General features: G+C 40.8%; 1 protein-coding gene across 6 annotated transcripts; it reads left to right on the forward strand.

Annotated features, from left to right (window-relative positions):
• The first annotated feature begins 1099 nt into the window (after positions 1-1099).
• On the forward strand, positions 1100-25888 carry PCNP (PEST proteolytic signal containing nuclear protein). Of its 6 annotated transcripts, none has more exons than XM_055259219.2 (5): positions 1100-5653; positions 10567-10781; positions 16586-16660; positions 21384-21439; positions 24073-25888. In XM_055259219.2, exons 1-5 carry the CDS (start codon positions 5527-5529, stop codon positions 24197-24199), a joined length of 600 nt encoding a protein of 199 aa, XP_055115194.1. In that variant the 5' UTR covers positions 1100-5526; the 3' UTR covers positions 24200-25888. The 6 variants fall into 6 exon arrangements, with proteins under 6 accessions (XP_055115194.1, XP_055115196.1, XP_055115200.1 ...); XM_055259221.2 differs by having other exon boundaries at positions 5433-5653; positions 16589-16660; XM_055259223.2 differs by having other exon boundaries at positions 5468-5653; positions 10567-10728; positions 16632-16660.
• The last annotated feature ends 56 nt before the right edge of the window (positions 25889-25944 follow it).

The raw sequence follows: 25944 nt of genomic DNA on the forward strand, positions 1-25944 counted from the left end.
CAGGCCTGTAATCCCAGCTACTCAGGAGACTGAGACAGAAGAACTGCTTGAAGCCAGGAGGTGGGGGTTGCAGTGAGCCGAGACTGCCACACTACACTCCGGCCTGAGTGACAGAGTAAGACTCCGTCTCAAAAAAAAAAAGGGACAGGACTAGGCGTGATGGTGGCTCATACCTGTAATCCCAGTACTTTGGGAGGCCAAGGCAGGTGGATCCCTTGAGTCCAGGAGTTTGAGACGAGCCTGGGCAACACTGTGAAACCCTGTCTCTACAAAAACTTAGCCAGGCATGGTGGTGTGCAACTTTAGTCCCAGCTACTTGGCGGGCTGGGCCAGGAGGATTGTTTGAGCGTGTGATGTGGAGGTTGCAGTGAGCCAAGATCATGTCATTGCATTCCAGGTTGGGTAACAGAGCAAGACCTTGTCTCAAAAGATGAAAAGAATGGACAGAGATATAGGAGACAGAGTATGAACAATCTTTTCAAAGAGTTTCTATATGAAGGAAAATAGGAATGAGGAGCTACAGGAAGATATGAGATCAAGAGAAGAGTCTTTTATTAAGATAGGAGACATAAAAGCGTGTATGTATGATGTTGGGAATGTTTCAATAGTAGAAAGAAAATCGGATGGAACAATAGTGATGTGTGTAAACAAGGACAGGCTCCACTTCATAAGTAACAGAACACACAGTATATAGGTATAAATGCAGGTGCCACACTTCAGATATGGTTGAGAATATATAGAAGGTCTGTTTGATTGCTATTATTTTCTCATTGAAAATAAAAAGCAGGCCGGGCGCGGTGGCTCACGCTTGTAATCCCAGCACTTTGGGAGGCCGAGGCGGGTGGATCACGAGGTCAGGAGATCGAGACCACAGTGAAACCCCGTCTCTACTAAAAATACAAAAAAAATTAGCCGGGCGTGGTGGCGGGCGCCTGTAGTCCCAGCTACTCGGAGAGGCTGAGGCAGGAGAATGGCGTGAACCCGGGAGGCGGAGCTTGCAGTGAGCCGAGATCGGGCCACTGCACTCCAGCCTGGGTGATAGAGCAAGACTCCGTCTCAAAAAAAAAAAAAAAAGAAAAGAAAAGAAAAAGCAAAGTCATCCCCTGAGTGGGAGGAGGTAATGGACATTTTTGGAGAGCCAACAAAATATGAAATAGTATAGTAAAGTGAATGAATTAGGGCAGTGGTTCTCAAAGTGTGGCCCCCCAACCAGCAGCATCAGCAATACTTGGGAACTAGTTAGAAATGCAAATTTTAGGGCCCCAGCCACGGAATCAACTCAATCAGAAACTGGCAGTGGGGCCCAGCAATCTGTTTTAACACGCCCTTCAGGTGATTCTGATGTACACTGAAATTGAGAATAGTCTAAGGACATGTAATAGAATTATAAGGCTACATTAAGAACCTACTTAATGGCTCACGCCTGTAATCCCAGAATTTTGAGAGGCTAAGGCAGGAGGATCACTTCAGCCCAGGAGTTCAAGGCTACAGTGAGCTATGAGCCACTGTACTCTAACCTGGGCAACAGAACGAGATCCTGTCTCAGAAAAAACAAAAGAACCTACTTAAGGTTAGTGAAATCAAGATTAGCCACTTTTCTTCTCCACTCTAATTTTTTTTTTTTTTTTTTTGGTAGCTCTTGGCCTGAATTTCAAGTTCACCTCCACTTCTTATCTTTTCTGTGCCCAAATTCCCTCTTCCATAAAAATGGGAGTAATAGTAGCACTTAATTCATAGGGTTGTAATGACTTAATGTACTTAATTTCATGTAGAATACCTGCAACAATGCTTGGTGTATAGTAAGCTTGAATAAATGTTAGATATTATAGTTGTCATCTCACAAATTACACATCTAAATTAAAATCATAATTGCTCGTATTACTTTCCATTTCCAGCTTTTTAAACCACTTAAATAGCTCACTAGAGGTTATAATCCATAGCTACTATGAAGCAAGCTCTCACCATGGCCAGGCAGCATATTATAGATTTAACCTTTATTATCTCACTTAATGCCCTCAGTAACCCTATACGTATTATTCCATTTGTATAACATATTCCATAACATTGTTATCCAGTCCAAACTCATAGAATTAGCAAAACGCAGAATTAAAGTCCAGTTTTTGTGTGGTGCAAAACTAACGCTCTTTGCCTTGGACTACATTGCCTATTCATTGTCAGAAAACAGTACTCCAAAATTTGGTGCTTTGACATGCTGAATCAGAGAAGCAGCCGCAAGGTTTCTCTGATCTCCCCACCCCACCTCCTGCCTCTCAATTCTCTGCCTCCCCCAAAACACGGGATAAGACTGTTCTTTGAAGTTTCTTATCTACCTAGAAACCAGACCCATCAAAGAACACAATTGTTTTCTATCTGCTTCCTCCCTGAAATTTCATTAACCAGAAGAAATTAAAACATATCACAAGGCTGGGCGTGGTGGCTCACGCTTGTAATCCCAGCACTTTGGGAGGCCGAGGCGGGCGGATCACGAGGTCAGAGATCGAGACCACGGTGAAACCCTGTCTCTACTAAAAATACAAAAAAAATTAGCCAGGCGTGGTGGCGGGCACCTGTAGTCCCAGCTACTCGGAGAGGCTGAGGCAGGAGAATGGCGTGAACCTGGGAGGTGGAGTTTGCAGTGAGCCGAGATTGCGCCACTGCACTCCAGCCTGAGCGACAGAGCGAGACTCCGTCTCGAAAAAAAAAAAAAAAAAAAACATATCACAAAGCCAGATACAGTGGTGCACACTTGTAGTCCCAGCTACTTGTGAGTCTCAGATGGGAGGATTCTTGAGGCCAGGAGTTTGAGGCTGTAGTGTGCTATCATCATGCCTGTGAATAGCCACCACATTCCAGCCTGGGCAACACAGTGAGACCTGGTCTCATAAAAAAACAAAACAAAATTCACTATCATAGAGGAAGAGACTGAAAATTAACCACCACACTTAGAGCCCAAACTTTGCCTCAAACTACTGGTTTTTGTTTTTGAGACAGGGTCTCACTCTATCACCCAGGTCGGAGTGCAGTGGCGAGCTCTTGGCTCACTGCAACCTTGCCTCCGGGGCTCAAGTGATCCTTCTATCCCAGCCTCCCTAGTAGCTGGGATTATGGGAGTGAGTCACCACGACTGGCCTTCAAATTATTGTTGGTTCTCCAGTTTCACTTGGTTTACAAAGAGAATAATTTACAAGTGAATTTCTGCATTAATCTCTCCTAAAATCATTTACTACTCCTCTAAAATTGCCTGTAGCCCCCCCACCTCTCTCTCCCCTATGAAAAGTATTAAACTTCAACCATCTGACCCTTTTTTGAGTTTTCTTATTTTGTTGTGTTGTTCCCATGCTTATGCATATTAATTTGTTAGGCTTTTCTCTTGTTAACCTGTCTTTTGTTACAAGCATGTTGTCATGACTCTTTTGATGGGGAGGAAAGTGATCACCCCCTTTCCACCCCTTCATACTACACTACCTTTTCATTTCCTAACCCGTTTGTAGGAGGTTACTGAAGCTTGCATTAATTTCTTCAATAGATATTTATCCAGACTAGTATAATCCAGGTGCTGGGGACACAGTGGTGAACAAGACAGGCACACCTCATGAAGTTCACAACACTGAAAGGTGAATGGATTACTATCTTCATCCTTTTTTTGTTTCGTTTTTTTCCTTTCATACCTAGTCCTGCAGATGCATCCTTAACTTCTGCAGTGTGGTATATGGGAACTGGATCTGCTCCTAAATACGTATGGGACTTCTCTGAGCTTTATCTTCTTCACTTAAAAATTACAAGCATCGGCCGGGCGCGGTGGCTCACGCCTGTAATCCCAGCACTTAGGGAGGCTAAGGTGGGCGGATCACAAAGTCAGGAGTTCGAGACCACCCTGGCCAACATAGTGAAACCCCGTCTCTACTAAAAATACAAACATTAGCCGGGTGTGGTGGCACGCGCCTGTTGTCCCAGCTACTTGAGAGGCTGAGGCAGAGGAATCGCTTGAACCCAGGAGGCGGAGGTTGCAGTGAGCCAAGACCATGCCATTGCACTCCAGCCTGGGTGACAGAGTGAGAGACTCCATCCTCCCCCCCGCAAAAAAATTACAAGCATCTGTAAATACATAATCTCAAATAAAAATCTTCGTGTATATCTCCATTTTTAAAATGATAGAAACGAGAGTCTCAATGATTACCTTGAAAAGATCACAAGGAAAATGAAACAAACATGAATTAAGTACCTGTGAGATAGTTTGCTGGTTACTTTTACATATATGATAAATGATGGATCAGGACTTCAACCTAGATCACAAAATCACCACCACACTGCCCTGCTTCTGTCATGGGAAACACACTTTGATACTTTCTTCATTCTTTCTCCACTCCCTGGACTTGAAGCCCGAGGAGTAATCCATCTGCAAATATTGAACACTTTTCATATATGACACGCACAGTACACAGTTTTTAAAAACTGGTCTCTGTTGTCAAGGAACTTTTGAGTCATTCAGAGAGACAACACTTAAAACACACACACACACACACACACACATACAAACTGAGGGAAGTATGAAGTGACCAAATAATGGTATACAAAAATGATCTCATTTGATCCGTATTACCACTCTTTGAGGAGGTACTATTATTATTGCTCTTTTATAGAGAAGAAAAGGTAGGTCTGTAGGCAGTAAGCAAGTCTCAAGGTTACTCAAGCAGGAAAGGGCAAAATAGATTCAAATCCAAGTTCTGACTCCTAAGACTTTAACTATACACGGTAGGGCAAACCCAGAAACTCCAGTTCCCTAAGCAAGTAATAGACCCCATTTGGCTAGGAGGGCTGGATAAATACTGAGAAAGGGGGAAGATGAAGCCGAAAAGGTAGGCTAGGGCCTAATGTAACTCACGGACTTCAGAATGCAGACTGTAGGAATCCGCTAAAGGTTTCTTAGTAAGGCAGAAATTACTGCAGTCTTAACTTGACATAGTAGTTTCTCAGCTTGGTAGAAGCAGACTACAGAAAAAGTAACTTTACAGTTGGCTACGTGTCTTAGACAAATTACTGTCTCTGACCTCAACTCTCACGGCTAATTGGGAAGAGAATTCTCTATTTGGACAATCGCGGTGATTAAACGAGTGTATGAAAGGCGTCTGAAGCTAGGGGGCGCTAGATAAACGCTGATTTCTCCTTTAAATAGGGAAAAAGAATGCAGGCTTTTTATTTACATAGAGTTGGTAGGCATGCGTCATCCGGCAAGGCCGGAACGGAAGACCCTCTCAGCTTCAGCTGCAACCACATCTGGGTATGCAGAAACCTTCTAAGATCCCAGCGTTTCCAGGGAGATGCTCCATTTCCCCTCACTTCTCCGGACCTGACTGCCCTCTAATAAAGCCCCTAGCCAGCACTCTTAGACCGCCCAACCTTCCCAGCTCTTCCTTCCGAGGCGGCTACTCGATGACATCACATCCACTTCCGCTTCCGAAGGCGGCCTCTTTTCATTCCTCGGGACCGCTCTAGGCTGCCACCACGCCGGCTGGCCCCAAAAACTCAATGGTTGTTGGGCGGGGTCGTGACGTCCTTGGCGTGGCTGCAGGGGAGGCCGCGGCGGGGAAAATGGCGGACGGGAAGGCGGGAGAGGAGAAGCCTGAAAAGTCGCAGCGAGCTGGAGCCGCCGGAGGTGAACACAACCCCAGCGTCGTGGGCAGCGTGGGATGCTCCGGGTCTTTCTTTGAGCTCCCAGGGTGGGGGGAGTGGGGTGGGGCGAGAATGGGCGGATCTGGACCTCACCCGGCCAGGTGCTGGGCCCAGACCTGCCTCGGGCACGCCCGATGCGGCCCGCTGGGCTCCTGGCCTACATCGCCTCCTTGCCTGGGGAGAGCCGGCCACTGTTCGTCACCTCTTGGCCCCAGCGGAGGCCCTGATTCCGAGGAGAAGGGAGATGGGCGCCAGAAAGGGAGACCGAACTCGGGGTGGGACCAGGAGCGGCGGTGCAGGAGCCGCTACCGCCACACCGGAGACGCACATCACACAAAACACACACACCGGAGACGCTCATGAGACAAAACATACACACAGTGCGAGCCACCGAGTAGTTGCCGCGGGAACTGGCCGCAGGCTGAGTTTCTGACGGTGCCGGCCTCTCAGTTACACGCAGGAGTTAATTACGCTTGCTGCTCCCTTTTCACTGAGGAGGTGGACAACTCCGGCCTGCTCTCTTTCTTTTACTTCCAAGTTTAATATTGACCCTGTGACAGGATGGGCCGAGGTGATGGAGGGGAAGAGGAATGCCTTTGCCTGCCCTCTGGTTTAAGCTGCGGGGTCTAGGGCTAAGGTTTGGTTGCCTTTCTTTGAAGTATCTTCCCTTAGGCTGTTGCCAGCTGACCGCTTGCCAGATACTTAGGTGACTAAATAGTCTAGCGTGACTCTTCCTGTATTTTGTTACGATGTTAAACTCAGGTTACAGCTATCCTTATTCTGTCCATTCCACTCCCTAAATTCGGGTCTTGTGCGTTAAGAAAAAGAAACGTAATCTCTCCAGCTCCCTCTTTGCACATAACAAGACAAGTGACTTAACACGTGCGAGCTGTTTAAAATGTTCTAAAAACATTTTAAACATTCTCTATTCTGACCACCTCAGTTATCATTCCCGAAATTATTTAATATGAGAAAATAGAAACGATTAATAGCATATGAAGGCCACTAGTAGACCTACTAACATAATGTTTCATGTGAATTGCCTTGGGAACAAAAATTATTGAAAAGATTAAGTGTAATGTTAATTACTTTGGACCCAGGATTTCCTTTTTAAAAAACACGTACAGTTGTGTTAGTTAAGCTGGAACTCCATCTCTCTCTTCCCTCCCCACCCCCTGCCTTTTTTTAAAAAAGAAAACTAGTAAAATACCTAATGAAAGAACGATTTAAATTTAAACCATCTACTGCTTTCTCACTAGGGAATTTTTTTTCCCAAAAAATTTGTCTTGGAAATTGTGGGAGAAAATTACATAAAAATTTAAAAGTAGTTTGAGGAAAAGCAAAAAAATTTAGAAGTAGTTTAAGGAAAAGCCTAAAGAATCATGTGTTGATTTTAAGGCCATCTCGTTAACTGTCTTGACCGAGGGTAGCAGACGTGTTTAATGTGCTGTCAAAATGTACCTTGAGTGTCATTATAAATCCACTGTATAATTTATCTGCCATTCTTTCAGTTGAGGGTTATTCTATAGTATGAATATTGATGTTTCCATTTTAGCATGTGGGGAGAAGTAGTATAAAATTACTTTGCTAATTGGTATCAGAAAAATTATTATGGTCTTTTTCTTGGTAACTTAGAGTAAGTAAATATCCCTTAACTTCTACATAATTTGTTTCCTTGCCTTTACAAGAAAGTAGTGCTGTTACATTTAAGCCATTTTTGAATGTCAGATATTTTTAATGAAATTGTGCAGAGGAATCATAGTTAAAATGTGTCATACCATGGATATTGCGAAATTGGTAATTTTATGGCAGATAGTCACTTTTTTTAAAACACTGTCAAGTTTGTCTTAGGGGCTTAACTAGAGAATATTCTGAATTTTAATTCCTGTCGAGCAGTCTACTGAGTTGGAAGTATAAGTTTTTTTTTTTTATTAATAGTTTCGTTTCTTTTCTTTTTTTTTTTTTGAGATGGAGTCTCGCTCTGTCACCAGGCTGGAATGCAGTGGCGTGACCTGGATGCACTGCAAATTCCGCCTCCCCGGTTCAAGTGATTCTCCTGCCTCAGCCTCCCAAGTAGCTGGGACTACAGGCGCGTGCCACCACGCCCAGCTAATTTTTGTATTTTTAGTAGAGACGAGATTTCACCATGTTGTCTAGAATGGTCTCAATCTCTTGACCTCGTGTTCCGCCCGCCTCGGCCTCCGGAAATGCTGGGATTACAGGCGTGAGCCACCGCGCCCGGCCAACGTTAATTTATGTCTATGAAAGAAGCTACTTATTTGAACTACCTGCTTTAAATAATAGGGTAAAACTGGTAGTTTTTTTTCTCCTCCCTTTGGTTAAATCTTTGTAGCTCTTTGAAATAATGTTAGGAGAAATAATGTTAAGAAAAATGTTAAAGAAGAGCTAGTCATACATAGTCATGGCCATCTCAAGCTTTTTTGGTTATACCAAGAACTGCGTCAATGAAATGGACGTTTATGTCAGACACTAGTAGGGTCTTGAATACCTTCTCATTTAGGCTGCACACCTCTGTGCATACTAGAGAGATAGCTCTGCCCTTCTTTCAAAAAAGAAAGCAACCAGAATGCAAATGGGTTATGAAGGGTACCCTTATGGACTTAAACTTTATTAGGTAGTTTTTTCTTCCTTTTTTTTTGAGATGAAGTCACGCTCTGTCGCCCAGGCTGGAGTGTAGTGGCATGATCTCAGCTCACTGCAACCTCTGCCTCCTGGGTTCAAGCGATTCTCCTGCCTCAGCCTCCCAAGTAGCTGGGATTACAGGCACTTGTCACCACTCCCATCTTAATTTGTATTTTTAGTAGAGACGGGGTTTTGCCGTGTTGCCCAGGCTGGTCTCAAACTCCTGACCTCAGGTGATCCACCCGCCTTGGCCTCCCAAAGTGCTGGGATTACACGTGTGAGCCACTGTGCCCCGCTTACTGGGTAATTTTTTCAAAGTAAGGTACCTTTGTGCTCTAAGGCTCACCCCTCTCCAGCTACTCAATGAAAAAAAAAAAAAATGCTAGTACCATGTGTAATTTGATTTCATATTAATTACATGTTTTATTTGCTCAGAGTACAAATTAGATAAAATTCCTTTTATTAAAATATTCCTTAGTAAAGAATCTAGTAATTTGCTATTTTATCCATGTTTTATGTTCTAAATTGATAAGCGATTTTCTCATTTTTAAAAAAACTGATCATGTATTTAGTCATTCTTTAGTGTATAGATTGTTTCTACATATAAAGCCAGCAGGTTTTCTGTATGTTTCTCTGTTCCATTGTGTAGAGCCAAAGAGGTTTTTAACTGTGTGTCAGTCACAGGAAAGTAGTTATTGTTTGGGCTCCGCTATGAAATGTCATACTTGATTAGAGCTACAAATAGAATACAGAATAAAATTAGCGTTAAGTGCTTTTAGTTATAAACAGACTCTGAAAAAACCGTTTGCATCATACTCTTTTTCAAAGATATTCTGTGCTTCATAAATTGAGTTCCGTTTTTCAGCGATCGAATAGCAATTTTGATTCTTTAATCCTTCAGGTGCTTTTGTGATTTCACACATAAATAAGAGAATGGCACCTCAAGCAACCATTTCAGTGCTATCTTTGTCTCTTAGGGAAATCCCAAAGCATAATCCTGCTTAATTTCCCTGCCCTATACTGTCATTACAACTTTTACTCCTTGTCCAAAGGGAATAAAGAGTTTCTTCTATTTTTCATCTAAACAGAATCAAATGTTTTGTTCAAAGAGCTTATTAATCCAGAGACCCCATTATTCCAAAACTATATAGATCTATATCTCTAGCCTCTGATCTTTTAGTCCTTTACTTGTCAGTCTGTGTTCGACTTTTTTTCTCCCCATTCTAGCTCTGTGTCCTGCTTTCTTAACTGTTATCAAGGCCATCTCTTGGAGCATCTTCTTTTTCTCCGTAAATAAACTCTTGATCCAGTGTAGCATAATACATTCTATATGGTGAATGGGCAAACTGGGGAAAGAAAATAAAAGTTTTAATGATCAGCCAGCCTTCTTTTGTCTTATCGCCTGATATGTTCTTAGTCTTATATAACAGACCCAAGAAAGTCAGAATGTGAACTAATTTCATCATTGACTTCATACAAACAGAAGCAAAATGAGCAAGACATTTTGCCTTCCAAACCTACATATGTATGCCTTCTACTGTTTGAAATTATGATTAGCTCATCTTTCATGAAAAAACTAACATATAAACCAAAGTATGATTTTTTAATAGCTTTTAATAGCTTAAAACAGGTAATAACCAAATTGTCAGAGTAGAATTAAATTTCTCAAGAGGGAATGACCTTGAAGTTCCTTTTCAACTCCTAAGATTGTGTGAGATGTACATGAGGAACACATCACTCAAGGAAATAACTGGGCTGTATTAACACTGTCGTTTGGGTAATAATGGGCCTGTTCATAACTAGGTACTTTGTATGATTATTACTGCAGTACCGAAGAATATTAAAATTTATTAGCCAAGTGTATTATTTTACCATGTGACTAATTGCTCACAAACTACTAAGTGTAAAAGATGTTAGATAGATCTGATTTCTAAAAAGCAAAATCCCACGAATAACCAGATTATTGTACAAATTGTAGTGTTTAGTTGCAGGGTGTTGACATTTTGTGAACTCTGTGTTTATAATTTTAAATTGCTCTGTATTTTATGCTAGTTAATTCATGGGAGCCTCTTCTACTGCCACACAATCTCAGTTCCTGCTGTATACTCTAACAAACAGTGGAAGAGACTGTTGGGTCAGTAGGTGACAACTGCAGAGGTATCTTCCTTATAACGATGCTTTTTGAGGTTGCTGCTCCCATCAATCTGCTCAGTAAAAATAGCTCATCTTGGTAAGTTGTTTCGACTTCACCAGGACCTGAAGAAGAAGCAGAAAAACCTGTGAAAACTAAGACTGTTTCTTCCAGTAATGGAGGGGAAAGTTCCAGTCGCAGCGCTGAGAAGCGATCAGCTGAAGAAGAAGCTGCCGACCTCCCAACAAAGCCTACAAAGATCTCCAAGTTTGGATTTGCCATAGGTAGTCAGACGACAAAGAAAGCATCAGCCATATCCATCAAACTTGGATCAAGTGTGAGTTCTTATTTCATATATAATGTTTGTAATGGGTCTTAAGGATTTGCTTTGGAAACGTGGCATTTACTAGGTTATGGTAAATTAAGGGTGAAAAGGTACATTGTTTGAGAAGTAATCTTTGACCTATGAACTTAGATGATTAGCACCCTGTTTAAGAAGGGTCTGAATGAATTTATCTCAATAAAGCTGTTAAGAAACAAAGATTTGGAATATTAGGAACAACTATTATAGGGAATATGATTTATAAAATGATAAACTTAGAATTTTTCTAAGTTGGCTGGGCACAGTGGCTCACACCTGTAATCTGAAAACTTTGGGAGGCCAAAGTGGGAGGACCAGTTGAGCCCAGGAATTTCAGTCTGGGCAACATGGCAAGATCTATCTCTACAAAAAATAAAAATATAATTAAAAAAAAAAATCTTTTTTCTAAGTTGAGCAAGTCCTCTGAAAAATATTGTCAGAAAGATTTTCCAAAGTTTTTTTTTTTATCTTTCAGTGCCTGTAGTATTAAAAATAATATTGAGAAATCAGTTATTTGTATCTTAAAAGGTTAATATTAGTAAGGTATTGCTTGATAAGATCTACCTAATTATCTTACTTTGGAACGACAAATGGGCATTGAATACTGTATATCTTATGTTGGTAGTCTTTTACAGGTCAATATTTGATCCTTTGTTTTAAGATGTCAGCCTTAGATTAATACTTATTAACCATGGAACCTCTGAAGTGTTTGAAATATTAATTTGAAGCATATGAAGTTGTAGATATTTGTTTCTGACCTATAATATGAAAACTTCATAACCTTCAACCAAACAGATTTCTTATTTAAGGAAAAAGGAAGTTACTTAAATAGTGTATTGCTAGTGGCTTTGGAAAATGGTTACATTCTTCTGTGAGGAGAAAAATCCTAAAATTCCCTTTGAGTTGGTTATTTTTATTTGTGCTGTGAAAGTTAATGCTCATTTGTCAGATGTGCATAGCTTTATTCTACATTAGATGTTTATTCAAAGATCTTAAAAATATGGTCTGGAGCAGTCAGTATATTTGGGCTATTCTCATTTTAAAAAGCTATTATTACTTAGAATCCCCACCCTCACTCTGCTCTGTTTGCCCTTTTTCTATTTCTATTTTTTAAAAAATTCAGTCTGAACAAAAAACATTGAGCTTATAACATCAGTACTTCATTATTCTATTTCTGTATTTCAGCTGATTGTTTTTAATATGTAGTTATAAAACTTGTATAGACCTAACTGCATAAATATTTAATGTTTTTTGATAGGCAGTATATTAAATATATATTCTCAGGTGTACTTCTACTATAGATGGTCCCCTTGAGAATAGATTTTACTGTGCATGAACATAGTTCCTAAATCTAAATCTCTTTTTTTTTTTGAGACGGAGTCTTTCTCTGTCCCCCAGGCTGGAGTGCAGTGGCGCGATCTCGGCTCACCGCAACCTCCACCTCCTGGGTTCACGCCATTCTCCTGCCTCAGCCTCCCGAGTAGCTGGGACTACAGGCGCCCACCAACGCGCCCGGCTAATTTTTTGTATTTTTTTTTTTTTTTTTTTGAGACGGAGTCTCGCTCTTTCACCCAGGCTGGAGTGAATTTTTTGTATTTTTAGTAGAGACGGGGTTTCATCGTGTTAGCCAGGATGGTCTCGATCTCCTGACCTCGTGATCCGCCCGCCTCGGCCTCCCAAAGTGCTGGGATTACAGGCTTGAGCCACCGCGCCCGGCCCTAAATCTAAATCTCTACTCCTTTTTTTCAATTTATTTGTATTTATTTATTTATTTATTTATTTATTTTTGGAGATGGAGTCTCTCACTCTGTCATCCAGGCTGGAGTGCAGTGGCACAATCTCGGCTCACTGCAACCTCTGCCTCCTGGGTTCAGGTGATTCTCCTGCCTCAGCCTCCTGAGTAGCTGGGACCACAGGTGCACGCCACCACGTCTGGCTAATTTTTGTATTTTTAGTAGAGCTGGGATTTCACCATGTTGGCCAGGCTGGTCTCAAACTACTGACCTCAGGTGATCCGCCCACCTCGGCCTCCCAGAGTGCTGGAATTATGGGCATTAGCCACTGAGCTCGGCCTCTCTTTCTTTTTTTTATTTTTTTGAGATGGAGTTTCACTCCTGTTGCCCAGGCTGCAGTGCAATGGTGCGATCTTGGCTCATGGCAACCTCTGACTCCAGGGTTCAAGTGATTCTCCTGCCTCAGCCTCCCGAGTAGCTGGGATTACAGGCATGCACCACTAAGCCTGGCTAATTTTGTATTTTCAGTAGAGACGGGGCTTTTCCATGTTGGTCAGGCTGGTCTCGAACTCCCAACCTCAGGTGATCTGCCTGCCTCAGCCTCCCAAAGTGCTGGGATTACAGGTGTCAGCCACCGCGCCCGGCCTACTCTTTCTAAATAATTGACATGATTCGTAATTTCTGATAATTTGGGGTGGGAGGGTTATATTTTGAAAAAACTACTTAGTAGAACTTTTTAATTTTGGAAAACATCTGTTTTTATAAAATAAACTGCAAGACTGGGCATGGTGGCTCACGCCTGTGATCCCAGCACTTTGGGAGGCCACGGTGGGTGGATCACAAGGTCAAGAGATCGAGACCATCCTGGCCAACATGGTGAAACCCCATCTCTACTAAAAATACAAAAATTAGCTGGGTGTGGTGGCATGCACCTGTAGTCCCAGCTACTCGGGAGGCTGAGGCAGGAGAATTGCTAGAACCGGGATGCAGAGGTGCAGTGAGCCAAGATTGTGCCACTGCACTCCAGCCTGGCAACAGAGTGAGACTCCGTCTCAAAAATAAGATAAGCTACAGTGTAAACGCAGTCTTATTGCGGGGATGAGGTGTAGGATATTAAAAAAAAAATTGAAATTGCTGGATTGATTATATGAAGATAGTTAATCAGCCAACAAATGCTTATTTGTGTCCAGAACATTAAAAACATGACATCTTTAAAAAATTAAGGGTGTTTCTAGACTTACTATGCATAATCTCTAACTGAACCATGTTTTATTCCTTCAAAAGAAAACACTATTTATAGAAAAAATGTGTGTGGTATAAAAGAAGGGATGGTTAATTTTGTTTGAGTAGATCAGAAGATTTTACTGATGAAGTGATCTTTGAGTTGGACTTAAATGTAGGCAGGAGCAAAAGGGCATTTCACGCAAAGGCAGTTAAGATGTGAAGCCATATAGTACATTGAGAAAATCATTAGTATTTGGACAGGGTTTGGTGGGGAAATGTAGGGATAAACAGCCCCCAAAATTAAGACCATGAGACCAAATTTAAGGGCTTGTATTCCATAATGAGTCTCAAGACTTAAACAGATTTGCATCTTAGAAGCATCACAGTGGTACCATATAGATGGTTGGTGGGAAGAGGATGCAGAAAGTGGTGAGGCCAGGTGCAGTGGCTCACGCCTATAATTTCAGCATTTTGGGAAGCTGAGGCAGGATTGCTTGAGCTCAGTAGTTTGAGACCAGCCTGGGCAACACAGTGAGACCTCTTCTCTACAAAAAATAAACAAGGCTGGGCGCAGTGGCTCAGGCCTCTAAACCCAGCAGTTTGGGAGGCCAAGTCGGTGGATCTCTTGAAGCCAGGAGTTCGAGACCAGCCTGGCCAACATAGCAAAACTCCATCTCTACTGAAAAATACAAAAAATTAGCCAGGCATGGTGGCACACACCTGTAATCTCAGTTATTTGGGAGGCTGAGGCAGGAGAATCACTTGAACCCAGGAGTTGGAGGTTGTAGTGAGCTGAGATCATGACATTGCACTCCAGCCTCGGTGACAGAGCAAGACTGTCTCAAAAATAAGAAATGAGCCAGGCATGGCAGGGTGTGCCTATAGTCCCACCTACTTGAGAGGCCGAGGTGGGAGGATCACTTGAGCCAGGGAGGTCAAGGCTGCAGTGAGACAAGATTTGCACCACTGCACTCCATCCTAGGTGACAGAGTAAGACCTTGTCTCAAAAAAGAAAGAAAGGTCAGGAGATGGTTTTTTTTATTTTTTGTTTTTTGAGATGGAGACTCACTCTGTCACCCAGGCTGGAGTGCAAAGGTGTGATCTTGGCTCACTGCAACCTCTGCCTTCCGGATTCAACCAATTCTTCTGCCTCAGCCTCCTGAGTAGCTGAGATTACAGGCATGCGTCAGCACCATATCCAGCTAATTTTTTTTTTTTTTTTTTTTTTTTGTATTTTTAGTAGAGAGAGGGTTTCACCATGTTGGCCAGGCTGGTCTCGAACTCCTGACCTCAAGTGATCCACTTGCCTCAGCCTCCCAAAGTGCTGGGATTACAAGCATGAGCCCCTGTGCCCAGCTAGGAGATGTATTTCTGACAGTAGTCCAGGCAGGTAATGCTAAGGACCTTAAGTTGGTAATGTGATAGCATGATTGAAAAGGCAGAGGGAGAATTAAGTTTACTTAATAGGTGTCTAATCAACAGGACCTTACAAGTTGAAGAAAAGATTTTCTGGTTTGAGTACTTATGAACACTGTGAAACTAAAGTACCTAAGGGAGCTCCTAAGTGGAGCTGCCCAGTAGGCAGATGATAGACCATTTAGGGGTAGACGTAGGATTTGGTAGTTAAAACTAGGAATGAATGAAATCAACCAGAGAAGGAAAAGTCATTGACAACAAAATTCTGGTTGTCTGCTAATTAAAAAAAAATTTTTTTTAGAGATGGGGGACCTGCTGTGTTGACCAGGCTGACCTGGAACTCCTGGTCTCAAGCACCCCTCCTGAGTCAGCTTCCCAAAGTGTTGAGATTGCAGATGTGAGCCACTGTGCCTGCCCGGGTATCTTTATCTTCTAAATGGGGAGCAGCAGGAAAGGGACAGAACAAAATGTCAGAGAATTAGGAGAATAACCAATAAAAAGCATTTACAGAAGCCAAGGAAAGGGTGTTTTTATTTATTTATTTTTTTATTTTTTTGAGACAGAGTTTCACTGTCACCCAGGCTGGAATGCAGTGGCGTGATCTCACCTCACTGCAACCTCTGCCTTCTGGGTTCAAGTGATTCTCCTGCCTCAGCCTCCCAAGTAACTAGGATTACAGGCACTCACCACCACACCTGGCTGGTTTTTTGTATTTTTAGTAGAGAGCACCTTAGGAGGCTGAGGCGGGTAGGTCACTTGAGGTCAGAAGTTCAAGACCAGCCTGGCCAACATGGCGAAACCTCATCTCTACTAAATATACAAAATAAATTCGCTGGGCATAGTGGCACACACCTGTAATCCCAGCTATTCAGGAGGCTGAGGAATGAGAATCATTTGAACCCAGGAGGCATAGGCTGCAATGAGCCAAGATTATGCCATTGCAGTCCAGCCTGGGCGACAGAGCAAGACTCCATTCTCAAAAAGAAAAACAAAAAACATAGTGAGAAGAGATGGTTTGGATTAATTATGTTTATAGGCCTAGGAGCAGAAAGCCCCTTTTATGCTTTCAAGGCACATTGTATTTAACATTACTATCGGAAGGTATTACTAATCATTTTCTCTTGCCTGTACCGTACCCCTTAGGCAAGTGATATTGTAGATCTTAATTAGAAAATCTTTTATAGGAGGGCAACAAATGGACACCACTAGTTAGTAAGTAAAACATACCCACTGATAATCCACATTTTTGAAAAGAGAGAATGGATTTGTCCAAAGTATTGGGTTCGTTACTATACAAATTTCTATGGAAATACAGTTAAATCTTTCAAGATAAATTATTCATATCATTAAACAAGCTTGTATAAATGTTATTTACATGATATTCTTTTTAATATGTTTCTTCTTCAGAAGCCTAAAGAAACCGTTCCAACTCTTGCTCCAAAAACTCTTTCAGTAGCAGCAGCTTTTAATGAAGATGAAGATGTAAGTTGATATCCAGTTTTGTTTTTTTACTTTAACCAGTTATTTAAGGAAGGTATTAGTGGCAAATTATAGGTTATAATAGTATTAGTGAATTTTCTTTATAATAGTTTTTGTGTCTGTGTGTGACATCCATAAAAACTGGATACTCTATTTTTGCATTTTATTTGGTTGTAGGATTATTTTAGAGTATTGTTGACTTTGGGAGCAAGAAGCTTAAGGATGAAATCAGCAAATGCTTATTATGAGTAGTTTGTGCTAGGAAGTATGTAGGATCCAAAAAAAGAAAAATCCAATACTGTTGCCTTAATAATTTTTATAGTTGGGGTCTTCAGTAATGATATATTATGCATGCATTCAATGTTAAAAAGCCAACCATTGGCTAGGCGTGGTGTCTCATGCCTGTAATCCTAGCACTTTGGGAGGCTGAGGCAAGTGGATCACTTGAGGTCAGGGGTTCAAGACTAGCCTGGCCAATATGCTGAAACCCCATCTCTACTAAAAATACAAAAATTAGCCAGGCGTGGTGGCACACGCTTATAATCCCAGCTACTCAGGAGGCTGAGGCAGGAGAATTGCTTGAACCCAGGAGACGGAAGTTGCAGTGAGCCAAGATCATGCCACTGCACTTCAGCCTTGGCAACAGAGCGAGACTCTGTCTCAAAAAAAAAAAAAAAAAAAGTCAACTATTGTGCCCATTTCCCATATCCCTAGGAGGGATAACAATTAAATAGTGCTGGTGATTCTGCCAGAAGTTCTACTCAAAAAGCATGTGGTCCAGAATGAGCATGAGATGCTTATCTGACAGTCTCTTGGTCCCAATTTCCTCATGCCCCTCACAATGTCTCTATCTTCCCATGTTATGAATGACCTATGGAAGTTTCAAGTATAATTCTGACTGATGTTTTTGTACTAGACTCTGACATTAAAACCTAACCCCTACTCATGACGTGACGTCATTGTGTAGCAAATAAGTGTTTCAGGATACATCAGTAGTTGTTCCCAAAAGCATATGTGGGCGTATATTCGTGTGTGTGTGTGTGTGTGTGTGTGTGTGTGAGTGAGTTTCTTGCTTCAGATAGAGAGAGTGTGTGTCTTGCTTTGTTGCCTAGGCCGGAGTGCAGTAGCATAATCACAGCTCACCATAGCCTTGACTTCCCAGGCTCAAGTGATCCTCCCACCTCAGCCCCCCAAGTAGCTGGACCACAGGCATGCCCCACCATGGTCAGCTAATTTTTGTATTTTTTGTAGAGACAGGGTTTCACCATGTTGCCCAGGCTGGTCTCAAACTCCTGGGCTCAAGTGAACCTCTGCCTTGGCCTCCCATAATGCTGGGATTACAGGTGTGAGCCACCACATGGCCATATGTTCTTATGTGGATAAGACTTAATATGTTCAGAGGGCTGGAGCGATTTGGGAAGAATATATATGAAGTAGATACTAAAACATTAGGCAGGGTTTTAGTGAATCAAGAAATAATTTTGTGGCTGGGCGCGGTGGCTCACACCTGTAATCCCAACACTTTGGGAGGCCAAGGCGGGTGGATCACCTGAAGTCAGGAGTTCGAGACCAGCCTCAACATGGAGAAACCCCGTCTCTACTAAAAACACAAAATTAGCCGGGTGTGGTTGTGCATGCATGTAATCCCAGCTACTCGGGAGGCTGAGGGAGGAGAATTGCTTGAACCTGGGAGGCAGAGGTTGCAGTGAGCCGAGATTGCGCCATTGCACTCCAGCCTGGGCAACAAGAGCAAAACTCTTGTCTCAAAAAAAAAAAAAAAAATACTTTTGTAAGCCAAGCTATCAATTTTCAAGTCACAAGCAGTAAATACTGAGTAGCTGCATTTGACTGAACTGGAGAGTTTTGTAGAGGAATTTTGAGCAAGGATAAATATGGAATCATTGGAGCCCAAATCAATAAGCAGAAAATTACTGTAGTCATCAGTGTGTTCTCTCTTGGACTTTCACTCATTCTATCCATTTGAGTGCTTTCTGTATGTTAGCCACTGTGATGTTATAAAGATAAATCAGAAACGTTCACCTAGGAACCCAGCCTAGTAGGGCAGACTTAAATGTAAGACAGTACAAGATAAAAATCCAAAGTATCTGAATAAATGATACTGTGGAAATTGAGAAAAGGAGTAAAGGCCAGATACTAGATGCAGCAGCATGTAAAAGACCACTGGACTGGCAGTTGGAAGACCTGAATTAAGTTTGAGAAACACTAACTTAAATAATATTTAAAGTTTCTTGGCATCTCTAACATTCTTAAGAAATCAGATACCATTTGATTCAACCCATTCAGATATGTACAGACTGTAGGAGGGAAGAACGATACAGGATGCAGGGAATACGTGCAAAAGTGCAGAGGTTGGAAATTGTAAGCACCTATATTACAACAGTGGCTTACTTTGAATGCCTAACAATTTGGATATCTTTTCACATTATTTTACCCTTAATTTGTGAGTTGTGTGATATATTTATTCATATTTTGAAAATGGAGAAATTGACTGGGCACGGTGGCTCACGCCTGTAATCCCAGTACTTGGGAGGCCTAGGCGGGTGGATCACGTGGTCAGGAGATCAAGACCATCTGGCTAACATGGTGAAACCCCGTCTCTACTAAAAATACAAAAAGTTAGCTGGGCATGGTGGCATAAGCCTGTAATCCTGGCTACTCAGGAGGCTGAGGCAGGAGAATTGGTTGAACCCGGAGGGTGGAGGTTGCAGTGAGCCGAGATTGTGCCACTGCAGTCCAACCTGGGCAACAGAGCAAGAATCCATCTCCAAAAAAAATGAAAATGGAGAAATCAAGTATGCATGAGCACATGCCAGTGCACACACGTGTTGTCTTTTAGGTCTTCCTGTTACTTGTTCTTTGCATCATACCCTGCTGTTTTCCCTGCTTTTAAATAAATTTCGGATGCATTTAGACAACATTCTTTCTGCTATAATATAACAGTAATAAAGGATAAACTGTCTCATAGATTTAAAAAACACATGTATCCGAAATCTTTTTTTTTTTTTTGGAAATCATAAGTAACCTTGGATATATATTTGAGTTTGAAATATACTGAACAAAGAGGATAGCCACTTAATTAGTTAATTTTGAATTTTAAAATATTTTTCCAGTTGTTACATATGTGTAGTCTCCTTTAATTTGGACAAATTCCTGAGTCTTTGTGTATATTTCATGGTATTAACATTTTTGAAGAGTACAGGCCAGTTATTTTGTATAAACTCACTCAATTTGGATTTGTCTGATGTTTCCTAATGATTAGTTTCACGTTTCTTTCTTTTGGCACAAATACCACAAAAGTGATGCCAAGTTATCAGTGCATCATATCAGGGAGCACATGCTGTCAATATGCCCCATCACTAAAACAGTGTTAACTTTGATCATTTGGTTAAAGTGGTGCCTGTCAGATTTCTTCACTGTCAAATTACTATTCTACCTTTTGTAATTAAAATTTATTTTGTGGGGATAGGCTTTGAAAATATGTGAAAATAATATGATTGAGGACGTTCACTCACTAGTGTTAACATCCGTTGATAATTCTCACCAGAATTATTATGATAAGGTTTGCCAAATGATGATTTTTCTGATTCTGTCATCCTTTCTGCATCTATTAACTGTCTCTTACTTTAAGGAAGAGCTTCTTATTATCACACTTAAATTTTATTTATTCAAGTGTATACTCATGGACTCTTACTTTATTCAATAGGTTATAAAACTCAAATTGTCACAGATTTAACCAGTAGAAGTCCCTTCAAGCTGGATCAACACCCTTTTAAAAAGTAGTATTTAGCTAAGCAGTAGTATTTAGCTAAGCAGCAGCATTTATACATAAAAACTTACATTTGAAAGGAACTTTCCCCACAATTTTCAACAACTATAAGTATAGAAAAAGGAATGAGCTCTCTTTTTTTTTTCTTTGAGACAGAGTTTCACTCATGTCACCCAGGCTGGAGTGCAGTGGCATGATCTCAGCTCACTGCAACCTTTGCCTCCCGAATTCAAGCAATTCTCCTGCCTCAGCCTCCTGAGTAGCTGGGATTACAGGCACGCACCACCACGCCTGGCCAATTTTTTGAATTTTTTGTAGAGACAGGGTTTCACCATGTTGGCCAGGCTGGTCTTGAACTCCTGACCTCAGGTGATCCACTCACCTTGGCCTTCCAGAGTGCTGGGATTACAGGTGTGAGCCACTGCACCCAGCCAGGAATGAGCTTTCAAGATGTCTTTATTGTAGTAGATATTTTTGAGGAGCAGTACCTTAAAGTGGTTAAGAACCTTTGCTTTGGTGTCAAACTCTTTTGCTATTCATTTGCTTTGTTTCCTTGAGCAAGTTAACTTTGTTACCTCACCTGCAAAATATGAATGATGATAATCATACCTCCCTCATGCGATTATGTTAGGATTTTTAAGAGATAGGACATATACAAACATTTAACACAATGTGTAGCATTTAGTAGCTAAATGGTTTTATTTCTAGAATGTTTGTTTTTTCAGCAATTTTTTTCTTTATGCAAAATCAGCACCCTAGAAGACAGGCATTTATTTTTTAAATGTAGTTAAGGTAAATAGCTCACTAATTTTCTCCTTTTACCAAAATTTACAGTAGTGAAAATGCTAAAAGACATAGATATAAAATTTAGCGTATTAGTAAGCAGGAATTGAATAACTCTGTATGCAGTTATCTTGGTTTACTTACTTTTTTCTTTAGAGTGAACCAGAGGAAATGCCTCCAGAAGCAAAGATGAGGATGAAGAATATTGGAAGGTATTATAATTTTTCATAAATATTATAGAAAGTTACAAAGGTGAATTAAGAACAAAAATAACTTGCACATGATTTCTTAGAGTTCAGGCTTTTCTTGTGCATTTGGGCAGAACAGTTTTTAAAAGCATTTTCTGTGTACTAGATGATTAATTAGGATTTTGAAGATGAATAAGACATGGATCAATCCTCATGAAGAAAGATAACTGTAATTATTCTGTGAACTATCAGTGATTTTATTTAGTCTCCCAGTTAAAGAAAATGAGTATCTTAAGACATAACAATAATTTACTTCTTGACAGGGTCTTACTCTGTTGCCCAGGCTGGAATGCTGTGGCACGATCACAGCTCACTGCAGCCTCAATCTCCCACACTCAAGCTACCCTCCCACCTCAGCCTCTCAAGTAGCTGGGACCACAGAGATATGCCACGACACCCGGCTGATTTTTTTTTTATTTTTAGTAGAGACAAGGTCTCGCTATGTTGCCCAGGCTGGTCTCTAACTCCTGAGTGCAAGTGATCTCCCCACCTCAGCCTCCCAAAGTGCTGGGATTACAGGTGTAAGCCACCACGCCCAGCCTGTTTTTTCAAATAAGAAATAGCTATGAGAAATGTTTCTGATTTCAAAATTTTTCCTGGTATAAAACAAATGGCTTTCAGTCACTTCATTTTTTAAAAAAATTTGTAAGTGGAGACAGGATCTTGCTATGTTGCCCAGGCTGGTCTCAAACTCCTGGCCTCCAGCAGTCCTGCCTCAGCCTCCCAAAGTGCTGGGAATATAGGTGTGAGCCACCATGCCCAGCCACTTCACTTACGATATCATTTCTACCACATTATCTTATATTTCTTTTTTGCTTTAATGACTTTGCCAAATACCAAAATAAGACAAATGAAAGTATTTTAATTTTCTCCATTGTTGCTGTTGTCATGGAGATAACATTTAATTTTAAGTTAACATAATGTGCAGTTTCCTGTCTTTGTGTGCATTAATGGATAGCTTAGAGATCAGTAAGAAAGCTTAATTCCACCTCAACCCCATATTATGTCCCCATTTCTTCCAAATGTATGAACCCACAAAGAACTGAGTGGTAAATCTTTTTCCTTTTCCTGCTGAACTACCAGTATGATAATGCTAAGTGCTAAATCTATACACAAGCATAAGTCTCCAGACTTCCATTATGTGATTCAAGTAGAGTCAATCCCAGTGGCTGCCTGCATGCCTTCCTTTCATACTGAGTGTAAAGTAGGAAGTACATATGACGTTGTTGTCCCGCCTAAACACCTAGCACATGTATTAATATAGTTAAACATAAATAACTGAAACAGAAGTTCATAAAATGACACTGAACCTTTCTATGTGTAATATATCTTCATGTTTTTCTTCTATTTCATTTTTTACAAATGCTGGCGGCCAGCTATCACATTGACTTCGTGATGCTGTTAATGGGTTACGGGCAACAGGTTTTTTTGTTTTTTTGTTTTGTTTTGTTTTTGGTGTGTTTTTGTTTTTTTTTTTTAAGACAGGATCTAGCTCTGTCACTCAGGCTGGAGTGCAGTGGTATGATCATAGCTCACTGCAGTCTTGGCCTGGGCTCAGGCAATCCTCCCACCTCAGCCTCCTGAGCAGCTGGAACCACAGGCGCACACCACCACACCTGACTAATTTTTAAATTTTTTGTTGAGACAGGGTCCACCATGTTGCTCTGGCTGGGAGGCAGCAGTTTTTAAAACTGTAGTGGTTGCCATACTTAGCTATGTATCGGAATTACCTTAAATGTTTGTTAAAACTACAGATTTATCCCCATCCCCAGTTTAGGCCTGCTGGATCTGAAATTCTACAGCTGTGTCTATGAAGTGTTTTTTTGTTTTTTGTTTGTTTGTTTGTTTGTTTTTTGTGACAGAGTCTTGCTCTGTTGCCCAGGCTGGAGTGCAGTGGCGTGATCTCGGCTCACTGCAACCTCTGCCTCCCAGGTTCAAGCGGTTGTCCTGCCTCAGCCTCCCAAGTAGCTGGGACTACAGGCACGGGCCACCATGCCTGGCTAATTTTTGTATTTTTAGTAGAAACGGGGCTTCACTATGTTGGCCAGGCTGGTCTCAAACTGCTGACCTCAGGTGATCTGCCTGCCTCGACCTCCCAAAGTGCTGGGATTACAGGTATCAGCACCGTGCCTGGCCTGCGAAATGTATTTTTAAAAAGCTCTGTAGGGGCTTCCAGTGTTCAGTCTGTGTTTATAATAGGTGCTAAACAAACATGTATTGCATGAATCAAAATCATAACCTGAGGCCGGGCGCGGTGGCTCACGCTTGTAATCCCAGCACTTTGGGAGGCCGAGGCGGGTGGATCACGAGGTCAGGAGATCGAGACCACGGTGAAACCCCGTCTCTACTAAAAATACAAAAAAATTAGCCGGGCGTGGTGGCGGGCGCCTGTAGTCCCAGCTACTCGGAGAGGCTGAGGCAGGAGAATGGCGTGAACCCGGGAGGCAGAGCTTGCAGTGAGCCGAGATCGCGCCACTGCACTCCAGCCTGGGCGACAGAGCAAGACTCCGTCTCAAAAAAAAAAAAAAAAAAAAAAAAATCATAACCTGAAAGGCTTTATATAACATTTTAAATAAGTTTTCTTTCTTTTAACACAGGGATACACCAACATCAGCTGGACCAAACTCCTTCAATAAAGGAAAGCATGGGTTTTCTGATAACCAGAAGCTGTGGGAGCGAAATATAAAATCTCATCTTGGAAATGTCCATGACCAAGACAATTAAATGATGTTTTGAAATTGGGGTGTGGGGTGGGTGTAAAGTTAAAAGGAACAGTTTCCTTTTTTAAAGAATGGTATAAGACTATCTTTGGAGCCGCTTTTTTTTTCTTTTTCATTTTTTTAAAAAATTGAGTGGTACACTAATAAATGAGAGTTTGAAATTAGAGGTAATTTATGTTTTATATACAGATTTCAAGACATTTGCTAATTTTGTAGTTTCATGTGATTAGTTTCCAAAGGTTACAGATAATAAATCAGAAATGGTACCTTTTTAAGAATTGCATATTTTTTTAGACACAACTATTAGCACATTAAGAGGGAAGCAAAAAGTTACTGTCTATTTAAAACTGCAAGCAGTTAACTCTCTTAACTCCCTTATTACCTAAACTTGTCTGGCTCCCGGGAACAGCCTTATAGAGAGAGGGAGTATTGTATTGGGAGGAAAATGTTACTGAACTATTGACTGAAAGTAAATTTAGATAAAATACAGCTTTTTTCCTTATGGGCATTTGTTTTGTTTCAAGTCATCATAAACTAGGTATTGCATTGCTATCCGTGGATACAGATGCTTAGCTCTTAAAAGAATTTTTTTTTTTTTATGTAAACTGTTGAATATTTGAAATAGCCCACTTCACCTTAATGGGTCTTGTCTATCTTCATTAGTCTTCAAAGAAAAACCATTTGCTACCAAAGTAAATCAGTATTTTGAATGTGCTTCTCTTGTTTTTTTGTTTATTAGCTAGTTCCTGTAAGCATTTCCACCAGAACTTGAGGCAAATCATAAGGAAGCTGTTTCTTTTGAAACACAAACCACCACCAAAAATTTAAATGTACATATTGCTTAAGTATTTGGCTGTTTTTATTTTTTAAAAGGTATAAACACCGAAAAAAAAAATTAACATTTTATGAAGATGGAAAACAAGAAGATGCACTTTCTGTAACTTTGTCTAAGGATTTAAATTACTAACTTGTGAACTCCAATTTGAATTGAGCTTAACTATCGGCTTTCTTACTAGTAAAATTATATGGTTTATTTTAAATGTGTACATATTGACCAATGGCCTCTGAAAAAGCACATTTTAGATACTGAAATTGAAGGAAAGAAAATGCATCTTCAAACATTTTTTGGAATCTCACCACATATACTTTGTTAGATTTGTGTATTGTAGGGTGTTTGTTTTGTATTTTTGTATTGTATATGAACTTCTTTTTAAATGTGACAGTTAAACACATCTTTAAAAGCATAGTCACAGACAAAAGCATACAGTATAAAAATTTCCTTGAAAACTCCTACAATATTATATTTGGAGGCAGCTTCAGACTGTTCTATTGGTGGTAACTGCTTGCTGAGGTCTTTTAGTTAGTGATAACTCCAGAGAAGCAGCCTGTGTATATTCCTAACACTTTGTTCACTAGCATTTAAGTTTAGAATAAGCCCAAGTAAAACAATGGAAATGTATATAGAACTTAGTTCTTACATGATTTAATTATATCAAGATACATGAATTTAACTTACTTTAATGCAGGCAAACTATCCATTTTTTGTCCATTTTCCTGTTTGTTAAAATAACATACCTCTCCTACATATTATTTTCTTGACCCAAATGAAATATTAACCTAAGGTCAAGCTGGGAGAGAGAAATGACTGAGATGAATGTCTTTACTAAAGTACCAATAAATTTGTCAAACTCAATAGTGTTTTTATTTTCTGTTCCATTTAATTGTTGCTTACTGGTTTTTGTTTTTAAA

The sequence above is a fragment of the Symphalangus syndactylus genome, chromosome 21 (genome assembly GCF_028878055.3).
Source record: "Symphalangus syndactylus isolate Jambi chromosome 21, NHGRI_mSymSyn1-v2.1_pri, whole genome shotgun sequence".
Taxonomy (NCBI): Eukaryota; Metazoa; Chordata; class Mammalia; order Primates; family Hylobatidae; genus Symphalangus; species Symphalangus syndactylus.

Excerpts from the sequence above, each read along its gene's own strand:
- PCNP (XM_055259219.2), top strand. The coding sequence starts at position 5,527 with ATGGTTGTTGGGCGGGGTCGTGACGTCCTTGGCGTGGCTGCAGGGGAG. Across the intron at positions 5,654-10,566 it reads GCGAGCTGGAGCCGCCGGAG|GACCTGAAGAAGAAGCAGAA; the intron begins GTGAACACAACC and ends CGACTTCACCAG. Across the intron at positions 16,661-21,383 it reads CTTTTAATGAAGATGAAGAT|AGTGAACCAGAGGAAATGCC; the intron begins GTAAGTTGATAT and ends TTTTTTCTTTAG.